Source organism: Pagrus major, chromosome 9, assembly GCF_040436345.1.
Source record: "Pagrus major chromosome 9, Pma_NU_1.0".
NCBI classification, from domain to species: Eukaryota; Metazoa; Chordata; class Actinopteri; order Spariformes; family Sparidae; genus Pagrus; species Pagrus major.
Window position 1 is genome coordinate 15852928 of NC_133223.1, and position 12047 is coordinate 15864974.

A 12047-nucleotide genomic window follows, 5' to 3' on the forward strand; every position below is an offset into this window, starting at 1 on the left:
CATCACGGACCGTCACAAGCACGAGCCTCTCGTCCATGAGCAGATGCACACCTCCTTCTGTGTAGTGATGCACTAGAGAGAAAATAGTTCCTACATGAAACTCACCAGAACAAAGTCTGAAGATTATCTTGACAAACTGGGCCATGATTTCTGGAAAAGAGACATTGCAGCTGAGTTTTTCCAATTGTACTTTTTCTCCGCTTTGAGTTCCATCTAGTTCCATTATATTCAAGACGAGACAAAACCATTCAGGACAGCCTGTACTGCCTCACACCAAAACAATCTAGATGGATAAATGGCACTCCAGGAAAGAGGAAAGATACGCATTTTTTTTATTTTAGGGTGAACTGTACCTCTAAACACACCACAGAAGGTTTAAAATAATTTAAAAGTCAAACTTAAGCTGATTGTGCTTTGCCTTGAGCTGCTTCAGTTACCACCTGGAGTTCAATAATAGAGCTTTATAATTAGAAGTAACACAACATAACAAGAGCTTACGATTTACACACAGTTCAGGAAACATTTAGTGGTTTGATAGAACAACATGTTGTTAACATTTGCTTGTTTGGCGAGGGGGAAACACCTATACATTTGCAGATGTAGTAGAAAGCACAAAGCACAATAGCTCAGCTGTGGTGCAGGCAAATGCAAATTGTCAAGGAAACAATTTGAAATTCAAAAAAGGGAATTTAGAAATCAGGCACAAGGGGTCATTCTGTGAGGACGCTGATACTCGACACTGATTGTGATTAATATGTACAGCGAATGTAAGGCCGTGTTAAGTAAGCATAAGAAAAAAAAAACTGCATTTTCTCGAATTTCCTATTAATCACCATCACTGCAGTGCTGTGCAGTGCTGGCCCAGATTCTCAGCATGCATTCCTCTATAGGCACAACAAAGTCTGAGGTCTGTGGAAAAAACAATAAATACAGACAAGGACTACATGGAATATGTCATCACCTGGGCAATAACATACTTCCTAAATACTTTTGTCTTTTATTTAGACAACACACGCCGTCTGTGTCCTATTTTGAGTCCTCATAGGCTAACAGCATTAAATCCTGCTTTCACGGTCCGTGTCTGAGGAGATGAGAGCCTTGGACAGCCACAGAGAGCATTGTTTAGATTTCTGCTTGGACCGGCCTCTGCTAGCGTATCATCCTTCTTATTTCAGCTTCATAGTGTTCTCTGTCTACAGTCTATACAGCACCTCTACGCGGGCCTTGTCAACAGCTCCAGGAGAGTCTGATAGAGTATGTCAGCGCCATCTTTTTCAGAGGAGCCTGTCAACGCCAGCTTTGTATCAACCCTCTTTGGGACAGGGCAAGAAACACAAACAAGCCCTGCGGGAGGCGTAGCGTAGCGCGTCGGGACTGAAAGTCCAAATGGCAAGAGGGGGGAAAACAATCATGCTTTGCTTTCATAAACCTCTTCGAAACTTATTTAATCGCATCCCATTTACAGGAGCAAATGGGTATCAATTGAAGCAGAAGCCATGTAGTAAAGACTCACTGAAGAGAAAAGAGTTTCTCTCATGATAGTCTATGTCAACAGCTCTCGAAGGCTCTCTTCCTGCAGGCATGACAAAACTAGTCCTGTCGTGACTCGCGCACTTTATGCTGTATTATCCTCTGATAATGAGGCATGTATGTGGCATGCGTCTCATTCATGAAAGACGGGAAACCGCATTACCTTGGAGCACTGCTTGTGATTCTGGCACCACACCAAGGATCCATTATTCTGTGAAAGAGAAGAAAAACATATCAATAGAGACACAGAAAATAATCAATTCATCAAATGAATGAATACGCAGTTTTGATTCTTTCCTCTCCCATCCTATTTTGAGTAACAATAGTGCTAACGGTAGACAAATTTCAAAAACAGACTTCAGAGTCAGCTTTTGCTTCCTGAGTGCATGTAACCTAAGCAGGAAAGAGGGGTCAACAGCACCAGAGCCAGGGCAAACCTCTGGTCAGTTTCAGCAGAGCACGATGACCTCAGGCCTGTTTGATCTCTCAACAGACGTCCCCAAGGCCGTCGAGGTGGGAACTGATGTCAGCACTCCTGCCTAGACTGCAGATACTGCCAATTTCCTCTAATTGCTGTGGAAGTGCCACCTTCTGCGCTCAGACGAGGCAAACATTTGGCTCTAATAGGGCTGCGTATTTATAAACCCCTCTACGTGTAAATATGAGAGTTGTCGAGCGGAGGACCAGTGGGGGTAAATGGCTCATGCAAGTGGTCATTTCCTGAATTCCATTAGGGCGGAGAATTATGCTGTCAGCCTCTGCAAACATAATTGTGCTTGGATGGTGCAAGTGCAAGGCTGGTGCTGCAGAATAAATGACCAGTGGGATCAACATGAAAGAGGCGAAATGTTTGAATGTGATGAGCAACAGAAAAAGGGACGTTAAGTTCAACCTGTCAAACAGTTTCTTCCCAGATAGCACACATACGCTCCATCTATGACTTTGTCTTTCCTACGTAACTCGCCCTGACGTCTGCGAGATGTATGTGTGCTGTTGGGGTTGATAACACATTTAGCAGACACAGGGAAACATTAGCACAAAGTTGGAGTTGAGTTTCTGTCCACTTCATGAATCTAAGCCAGATGATTAATTTTTCTTTTTGCTCCATTTTTGGTCTCTACCAACTCCTGGGCAAAATATTTACTCACGAAATGCTACGCTACGTTCGCCAGCTAATCGCCAACTCTGATTGGGCGCTGTTTGGAGGGCAGGTACAGCCATGTCTTGAAGCCTTTTTGCTGACTTTCCAGCAACAATCGATTTGTTGATCAAAAGAAAATTAGTTGCCAAATATTTTGGTTATCGAATAATTTTTCAAGCAATGACGTCCAGGATTTGATGCTTTTCTTTGTCATTTATGAAGATTCTTTGGGTTTCAGACTGTTGGTTGGACAAAAGAAGCAATTTGAACGTGCATGTAATGTAATCTTTTGTTAAACTGTATTTCTTATAATTGGTGTTCAGGAACAGTTATCGAAGTCAAAGTATCCGTATCAGCACCGGTATTGAAATTCCTTTAACCATACCCAGCTCCAGTTTGGGCTCTGGGAAACTGTGATGAGCATGTTTCAACATTTATTGACATCATATAGACTAAACGATTAGTTATAATTAATAATTTGCAGAATAATGACACTAAGTTAGTTGCAGTTCTATTGCTGTGGCTAAAACGACACTATGAGAGCCGTGGGAGTGAACCAAAACAGTTTATATGCAGGCACAGAACTGAGGGTTCATCACCGCAAACGACATTTGGTCCATTAATATCCTAAAAATATTGATTCTAGCCGCTTTACTTTCCTGCTTTACAATTCTGGATGCATTATAAAAAATGCAAATGCAAATATTCTCAATGGAGCCTTTGAGTTTCATTAATGGATTCCGCCCGTCGATGACCTGGATCTGAGCTTCACTACTGGAACTTCCCTGCGCTTCTTAATGAAAGCAATGAAGCAGTAGGATCCAGCCAAACTTTCAAGCTCTGAAGGCAAAAAAGTCTGCTTAAGTTCAATGTCAAGTTCAAAGCCTTTTCCCACAATGTAATCCAGAAGAAATTTCCCATGAGACCTTAGGAGAGAACTTATCATTAAAGGGTTTTAATTTGACATCCAGTACCAGTAAGTGCTGTGCTTTTAGTGTCAAGGATAATGGTCAAATGGCTTCAAAGGAATCCACGATTGTATGGTCTTGTCTTAGGAGAATAACTTCAACGCGAAAAAAAACTACAGATAAGGATGAAAAATATATGAGCCGGAGCACCAAGGAGAATTGGAATAGTTTGATTTTGTTGGTGGAAATGAGTGCAAACTTGGCTGACGAGTTCAGTGTGCATCAGCAAGTTTTCTGTGTAACAGAGCACCTTCACTCGTTTTGGCTGAAAGTTGATTAAAACATGAATTATTCCTCCATCAAATGATTAAAATCCTTGTGGAGATCGCTAACTTACAAAAAAATGATCACTGTAACCATGCCAAACCCCCTGTTGGTAACAAGCTGTAAATAAAACCTTGACATTTTCGCTGGCAGCCAATGCCTCGGGGATAATTTATACAGATTGTCACAACTCTAGACCATGTCCTAAATCATCAATCCTGTTTTTGACACCTTTCTTCGCCCATCCATCAACGGCGACAGGGCCAGATCCACAGAGGAGCTAATTTTGCTGTGTGACAGCATCCCCGTAGCAGAGAAGCTCAGCAGGATGTTGCCCCAGCTGTCCAGGCCTGACCCCACCATGTCAGGGACCAACGGGGGAATAATTATAGGTCAGGACTTCATCCCTTTGACTCACCATGACATTCCTCTGCAGTCTGAACATTATGCAGTGCTGAGGACAGTCAAGGACTCCAGTGAATGAATGCTTTCAAGATATCTTCCTGAGTTACTGGGGGGTCAAGGAAAGGAGAGCAGACAGTGGTCTACGAATGCGAGGCTAAGGTGAACTCGCTGCTTTGTGGTGGAGTCGTGTAAACAGGGAATTTATCACAGAGATGCATTATGGCTGTTGTCAGCTGAGAAGTTGGAGCAGGTGGCCAGGGGCGTGTTGTATTGTCTAGACAACTGAGGGGAACATGGACAAAACCCCTTTTATCTCCCAGGACAGCATTCCACCTTTTGAAAATGGGAATCCTTTGTTTCCTATGAGCCTCTGATTTGGGTTAAATGGATCTCAGGTTACACCGAAGAATGGCTTTTGAATTGTGTCCGATCTTGACTATATGTTTTGCAGCATTAAAAGGTGCACTGTGTGGGATTGGAGAAGAAAATGTAATCAAAAGAGAAAGATCTTCCTTGGCTGATTATTTTATGTCTAAACAAACTAAATAAACGAACTGACCTTAAAAGGACATCGCAATTTCATATTGTTTTACCTAATTTATACTTGGCGGACCCTGCCAGCTTTCTAGCTTCAAACTGTGTTCTGGGGACCTTATCTTCCTCTGAGAACAGCTTGTTTATTCACTTATGGAAAAAATTAATATTTCTGTGTTTGTATTGTTACCTCATTAATATTGTAAACATCAAAATTCCGAGTTTGAATTTCTTCTCCAAAACTACATACTGCCCCTTTGAAGAAGCAGTTGCATTAAATCTTTAAAGGTGTACTATGTAGTTTTTGGGAGGAAATTTTAATCAGACAGAAAAAGAAAAATCTTCATTGATTGTTTCTTAAGTTTAAGCGTGAATATCAAAGTGTCTTTGTTTTCATGACTGAATAAACTGAATAAAAAAACGACCTTAAAGGACAACACAGTTTCATACTGTTTTACTTTGTTTATATGTGGCGGACCCTGCCACCTTTCTAGCTTCAAACGGTGTTCTGGGGACCTTATTTCCCTCTGAGAACAGCTTGTTTATTCAGTTTTGGAATAAATAAATATTTCTGAGTTTGTATTATTACATTATCAATATTGTAAATATTACCTGGATTTCTTTTCCAAAACGACATAATGCACCCTTTAAGTACTGAAAAATACCGTGGCTACGTTTCTGGTTAACAGGAGGCAGGACTTCAAAGGACAGACTGGTGTCTCTGTGTCAGCCTAGGGGTCCTCGAGCTACACCAAAATAACTGATCCTCAAGGGCACATATGCAGCACTAAAATAAAGGAGCCTCAAGATTTAGGCTTCGACTTGAGTGGGTGTGAGGGCTGTGGTCATTCTGCTCATCAATTATTCACTTTATATGAATTATTTGACAGGCGCTCTGAAAGTGAGCTAATGTGCTGCTTAGCGCACATCCAATGTTAACATAAAAGGGTGTTTCAGAGATCTCAAACAACACTGGTGTAAAGTTGTCTCCACTTTAGGAACGAAGCCTATTTGTCAAATGAGGTAGCTCGGGGTGTAGCAGAGATTTACAGACAGGAGTGTCATGGTTTAAAAGCATTTACGGAGAGGTGAGGCCAAGCTACATAGACCCCTATTCATCCGCTGTCTTCACTAATGAAAAACTCCACACATGAGACGAGCACTGGCTGGGGTTTGATTCCACCGCACGTTATTTAATATCAAAGGCGAAAACAAGGGGGACACGGAAAAACTACTTTCCAATGTTTTCCTTCCCTTCGCTTGAAACACAAATCTCTCAAGTAAGATGCTTAGACTTTACTCTGCGGCACATTAGAAATGAATGACTGAATTTAAAATGTTAGATTTTTATTGCTTTGAATGTAATAACAAGACCTCATGGACACACCTTGTTTTTGGCTTCGCAGGTCCCCACATAAATAATCCACTACAAGGCTGATGCTTTCAGAATACATTATTGCACAGGGCTCCCAGCTCGCTCTTAATATTTTAAAGTGTCCGAGGCTAATATTTATGGTTGGGTGTTCCCCTCTGTCTATTGTGCCGGGGTGACAAGTTCCCCAAAAGTGGAGTAAAATGTCAATAAATCTGTATTTGGAAATACTATTACATCAATAAATCTACAGTTGCAATAAATCTGACAACCTATGGCCGACCCGTGGGTTTCCCAGCTCTGCAGCTCTGCCCTTGTTTCCATTTCACACTAATTCATAGTTGCAACAATTAAAACAAAGTCTCTTGATTTGTCCTCAGATTCAGCCACATAAAAAGGAAAAGCCGCGTGGGTGTTCATAACATCTGCAAGCGCTAAATTCTGCAAGTATCGTTCCAGTATTCACAGAATGATCATATTAAAAAAGCTGATATGAAAAACAGAGGTTTTAAATTCCAGCTGCAGAATGTGTTAAGAGGACAAATTGTCTCTTGTACCGTAACCAAAATAAGTAGTCCGTATAGATTACTAGATATTGAGTAGACACTGTAAAATATTGAGAAACAGTAGGCAAAAGTCACCGCTTTGACATGCAGCCCAGACATTTCATTTCCATGAAAATGGAAAGTGTTGTATGTCTTGGTTTCCCTATCGAGTATTAAATGACCCCTGAAGGATGTCCGAGTTGAATTAGGAGGTCTGCCGTCTCAATCATAGGAGTGGAGCTCCGAGCTGCCTGTCCGCTTGTAATCAGATCTCCCGGAGGAAGCAGATCCACCTGTAGGTTGTGCTGACTGAGCATGCTCCAGTGTTGTGGCAACAGCACATAAGAGCTTATCACATTTAGCGCAATTGGGCGCCGGCGTTTAGCAGGAAGGTGACCTCGACGGAGCAGCATCGGTAGCTCAGTGTGCATCCTCTGCATGCCTATGAGGTGTGATGCTGGCATTTATTGGCAGGGCCAGGGGGTAGAGGGCAGGGTGGAGGGAGGAGGAGGGGTGGAGGTTGGGTCCATATGTTTTTGCAGCTGACCAGACCCCCCATTTTCACATGAAAGGCCTGTGCATAAGACAGTCCTTGCAGATTATCAACAATTGCCTTCTATTCTTAGACCCACAGGCTTGCTCAGGCAACCTTGCTTATCACTCACCAGGAAAACGCTCCACAAACACCTCCCTCTCATTTTCCCCTCAGACTCTGAGGCTCTGCAGTCAATTATGTAGACTATTAGCCGCTCATTAGAGGTGGGACTTCCATCACTTATTTGACTTCTCAGTCAGCTGGTGACTAATTCGATTCCCAAACTTTGCAGCAACATACCCTTGGAGACTTCTCAAAGCAAACCCCCAACTGTACTTTGCCAAGTTGTGAATTAAGGAACACTGTTTTCACTCTGTGTTCTTTGGAAGCGCAGCGCTGCTTTTTAATTCCAGTTAAGCACATTCATCCCTCACCCCAGGTGTATAAAGTCCCTTAATAAAACTGCGAGAATTGACCTTAGTGGGTCTCTGTGTCCACATGCATCAAGACCTGCCACACAGGATCAATAAGTGCTTTCAAAGTCAACTGAATTGGTGACAAAGAAACAAGCAACTGAACTCTCGGGCTAATTACAAATTTACCTTGCGCCGCAGTGTTTCCTGACAATTAGGGATTCATTAATGCACCTTGAGAAAAGACAAGCCTTGCAAATGCAAATGAAGCCAGTATAAAAGACGGCCAGCACCAGATAGATAGCTGGTGAAAAGGGAGCAGAGGGGAGAAGGATCAGTGACCGGGTCCTTTTCTCTGGAGTCCTGGGAGAGAACAGTGTGTCCAGTGGAGGGTGAAAAACAACTTCTGATAGCACACATACCAAATCAGGCAAAGGAATACGGCTAATTTATCAAACAGGGTGTGCATCACAGCAGCGGGCTCTGTGGGGACCCTGGTAGAAAAATTCTCACTGTGAATATGTAAGGCAGTGGAAGACAGATGGCTTGGAAGTAAGTGGGCAGCAGAAAAACACCAGGGTTAAGTCCATCACATTTGTAGTGACAGAAATCTCATTTAAAACAAAACAAAAAAAAATGAATGGACACTGGCACAACTGAAATGCACCTTTTAGTCTGAAAAATCTGTGCGTTGATTAGATTTCTCTACACACTTATGATGCATGTGGCAACTTTGCAATGAACTCAACCCTTCACATAGACGCTCATATCTGCAACTGGTGCTTTTTATTCTGGTGACACTCTCACAGATCTACTCATTCCTGACAGAAGACACGTTGAGAAAGTATTTCAGCACCATACTGTCTCCTCACAATGAGCTCAAGAGAAACAGGTTAGACTCATGTGGGGAGGCTCGGCTGCCCACACGCTCATTCATCAATAAACCACACAACAGCGCCTTTATCCCTCATTTTTCTAACGCACTGGCAGAAGTTGAGGAGTCCGCGGCCACATGCTCGTACCTGCGAGTGCTTGAAGAAAGCGGAGATGCGAGTGATGTGCAGGCTGAGGCATCTCGAGGCGCATCTCGCTCGGTAAATACTGGCAGTGAAGAAAGAGTCGTCCTGCTTCCTCGCGCACACACTTCCCGGGCTCGTTAACGCCGTAATCCACAAACACAGGGTCAGAGACGCGTTCAGGCTCCTGGAAAACATGCTCCCCGCCGATGTGTATTTAATCCCTCCACGGATCGGACAATACTGCGTGCGGGCTCCGCCGGAGAAACTAAAGAAACTTCAATTATACACTGGGGAGGAGTCACGGGCTCACGGGCGCCGCCATTGGACGAGCAGGCGGTGACTGACGGGCACGAGGAGCGTTAAAGCAGGTAGACTGCTGCTGCTGCTGCTGCAGAGTCCCACCGAGCACACTGCTCATACAGCAGGGGCAGGTTGTCCACAGAGCAGGAGGAAGGAAAGGGTGGGTGTGTGGATGCAAATCATGTCCTATAATCATGAATTATAATAGAACGAGCTGAGGCATGAATAGAAAACAGATGAGTTGTTATTATCATGTTAATTACATATTAATCTACATCAGATCAATCCGGGACCTGGCTGTGGAGTACACAATTTGCACTATTAGGCTAATGTTTTATTACCGGGCACATTGTCTAGTGGTGCTGACCATTTATCCGTCACCTAAACATATAAGCAAAAGTTGGGTGGACTCACAACAAACTCATTAAAGGTGCACCATGTAAGAATTTAGGTTGAATACATTCAAATCTTCACCAAAATCATCAACAATGTGAAGGAATAACACTTTATGACATTATGATGTCATTGACATGCTAACTAGCCCCGTCCTAGTCCAAAGCTCCTGTGCTAGCAGTGTAAGCACCAACACGTCCCCGGTGCTAGCTCCCAGTCCAAGGTGCTAGCTGCACGGCTAGCTGAGCTAACTAGCTAACTGCAGCTACAGTTAGCAGCAGTTAGTGGTTACTTTGATATGCTGCCCCTGATTTATTTTTAATATGAATTCAGCTAGCCGATAATATTTACATATTGCACCTTTAAAGGAGGAATGGTCAGAATAAAGGCAGCAGAGGGCAAGATATTCCAAAGTCTATATTTCCTTGTTCCCTGTCAGCAATTTCAACTGGGACGACCCCTGAAGTCAAATTTTTCGACTCGGAAAGTCAAAGCAAGTGACGTTATGACCAGCTCCAACTTCCGACGTAAATTAGTCCCCTATTGTATGGGAATCCTACATTTCCCATAATGCATAGCATAGCATCGCCTACAAACGCCCACTCTATAACTCCAGTTTGTGAAGCAGGCATTCTGATATGAATTCAAGCCTAAAGTCCAATCAGAGATAACCCTGATAACATCATTGGGGTTATTTTTTTCAAACTTTAGAAAGCTCCTACAGAGCCACACAAGACACGATACTCATGTTTTCACAGGCTCCCATAAGTAAACAGAACTTCATGTGTAAAATTGGTGAAGTGCCCGTTCAATACATATGACATGTTCACGAGTTTTAGTTAAATGTAAATAACAGACATACGATAAAAAAATGTTATTATTGTTAGAATATGGGAAATGGCCGTTTTGTGCTAATTTATTGTTGGTTGGTTGGTTGGTTTGTGAACAGGATTACATAAAAACTACTCAACGGATTTCCATGAAAGTTAGATGAACGATGGGTCTTAGTACAGAATAGACCCTATTAACTTTTGGTGCAGATCCAGATAAAGGGACGGATCCAGGAATTTTTCCTTTCTTTCTTTATCTTTGCGAGTGTTTTTCAATGTTTATGTTAATTCCTCAGGGAATAATGCATGGATCTTGATGAAAAAATCAGGCATCTTTAGGTGGCTGGTATCTATGAGTGAGTGCAATTTGATGCAGATCCTAGATCTAGTGAGCATTGATTATGGTTTAGTAGTTTAAAATTTAGAGTGATACATGGCTATCAGGTTTCATATTGGATTAGGCTGAGTTCAACTAAAGGGAACTGGTATGCTCTCTACTGTGTACCTTTCTAGTTTATTCATGTATCTTATTTGCTTCCATCCTTCAATTTATTCATTCATTTCTCCTTTTGCCTTCATAAAATACCCCAACAATACACCCAAACATCAAGTAGGCCTTTGGAAAGCACCCACCTGTCTACTGTATGAGTAGGAGGGTTAGACCTACTGCCATCTACTGATGACACAACTCATTAAAAATGTGGAGAAGCCAGCTTCTCTGTATCAAACTCCTCACATATGGCCTTGGTGAAGCTTGCCAACATCCCAGGGAAGCCCTTTCCCCTTCAGCTCTCGCCTCCCCAGTTTAACAGTAGCTTGGAAAAACAATTCGACTTGGAAAACTATTAAAACCATCCTGCCTAAATTCCTCAAGATGGACTCCCAACTTCTGGCATCATTTCATAGCCTCAGGTGTGGAGAAAATATGACATGTAGGAAAAGCTTGAAATCCTTGCTATTTATTGGTGTTAAAGAGTGAGTATTTAATTAGAAAGTTCCCTCGAGGGGTTTACAAGACACTCAGTGCTTTTGTCAGCTCATGGAGTACTTCCCTGAACCCCATTACAGCAGCAGCATAATGAACTTTTATAGGTGTTGCTCTTAAACTGTGTGCAGAGTGGGAGTGGAAGCACACTCACACACACCATCATTAGATTTGGCTTGAGTCGCCATCTTGCCGGGGGCCAATTATAGATTGTGCCAAATAGTTCGACCCATGCCCCTCTGCCGGAATGGTAATATGCCCATATTAGCACATCCTGAACCAAATACACCCTCTTTACGACGGGGATCATGAAATCATACTCACTAATTCCCATGTCATTCATGAATACCCAGCATCCTGTTCGATGAGAGTAAGCAGGACGCTGTAATGAGAGCAATGGCCTGCTACAGTGGGAGTGTGTGTATCATACAAATCATCTCACAGCTCTCTAATGATAAGATGGATGTGCGATCGTTTCCCTGGTGGTCTCAGACATACAATGTAACTCGGGGTGAGAGATCCCTTGCCACTCTTAAAACATTTAAACGCGGATGTCTGTGTACCTTAAAAACGGTATAATGGCTTAATTTGTTGGCTTATTACAGCCATGTGTGGCGGGGGGGTTTTATGGTGTGCAGTGAAGGAAACACACTGTCTGTGTGCGGTCCTGATGTCTCCTGCAGCCTGTGGGACACGTATCCCTCCGACGCCATGCTTTCATTGACTGGGAAAAGCCTCTGCCAATTGTGAACTCAGGCTAGAAGATATCTAGATAGGGCATACATGCTTGACTGACAGGATTTCATCTCGAAC

At 42.8% G+C, this 12047-nt stretch overlaps 1 protein-coding gene across 1 annotated transcript in view; it reads right to left on the reverse strand.

Moving 5' to 3' along the window:
• LOC141002555 (anosmin-1) overlaps positions 1–8923 on the reverse strand; it is a 49071-nt gene extending 40148 nt beyond the window's left edge. The window contains exons 1-2 of the mRNA XM_073473908.1: positions 8730–8923; positions 1694–1741 (exon numbers count right to left, since the gene is read on the reverse strand). Coding sequence (XP_073330009.1) covers positions 1694–1741; positions 8730–8921 — 240 coding nt within the window. The 5' untranslated portion in view covers positions 8922–8923. The remainder of the gene's footprint in view (positions 1–1693; positions 1742–8729) is intronic.
• Positions 8924–12047: the final 3124 nt, after the last annotated feature.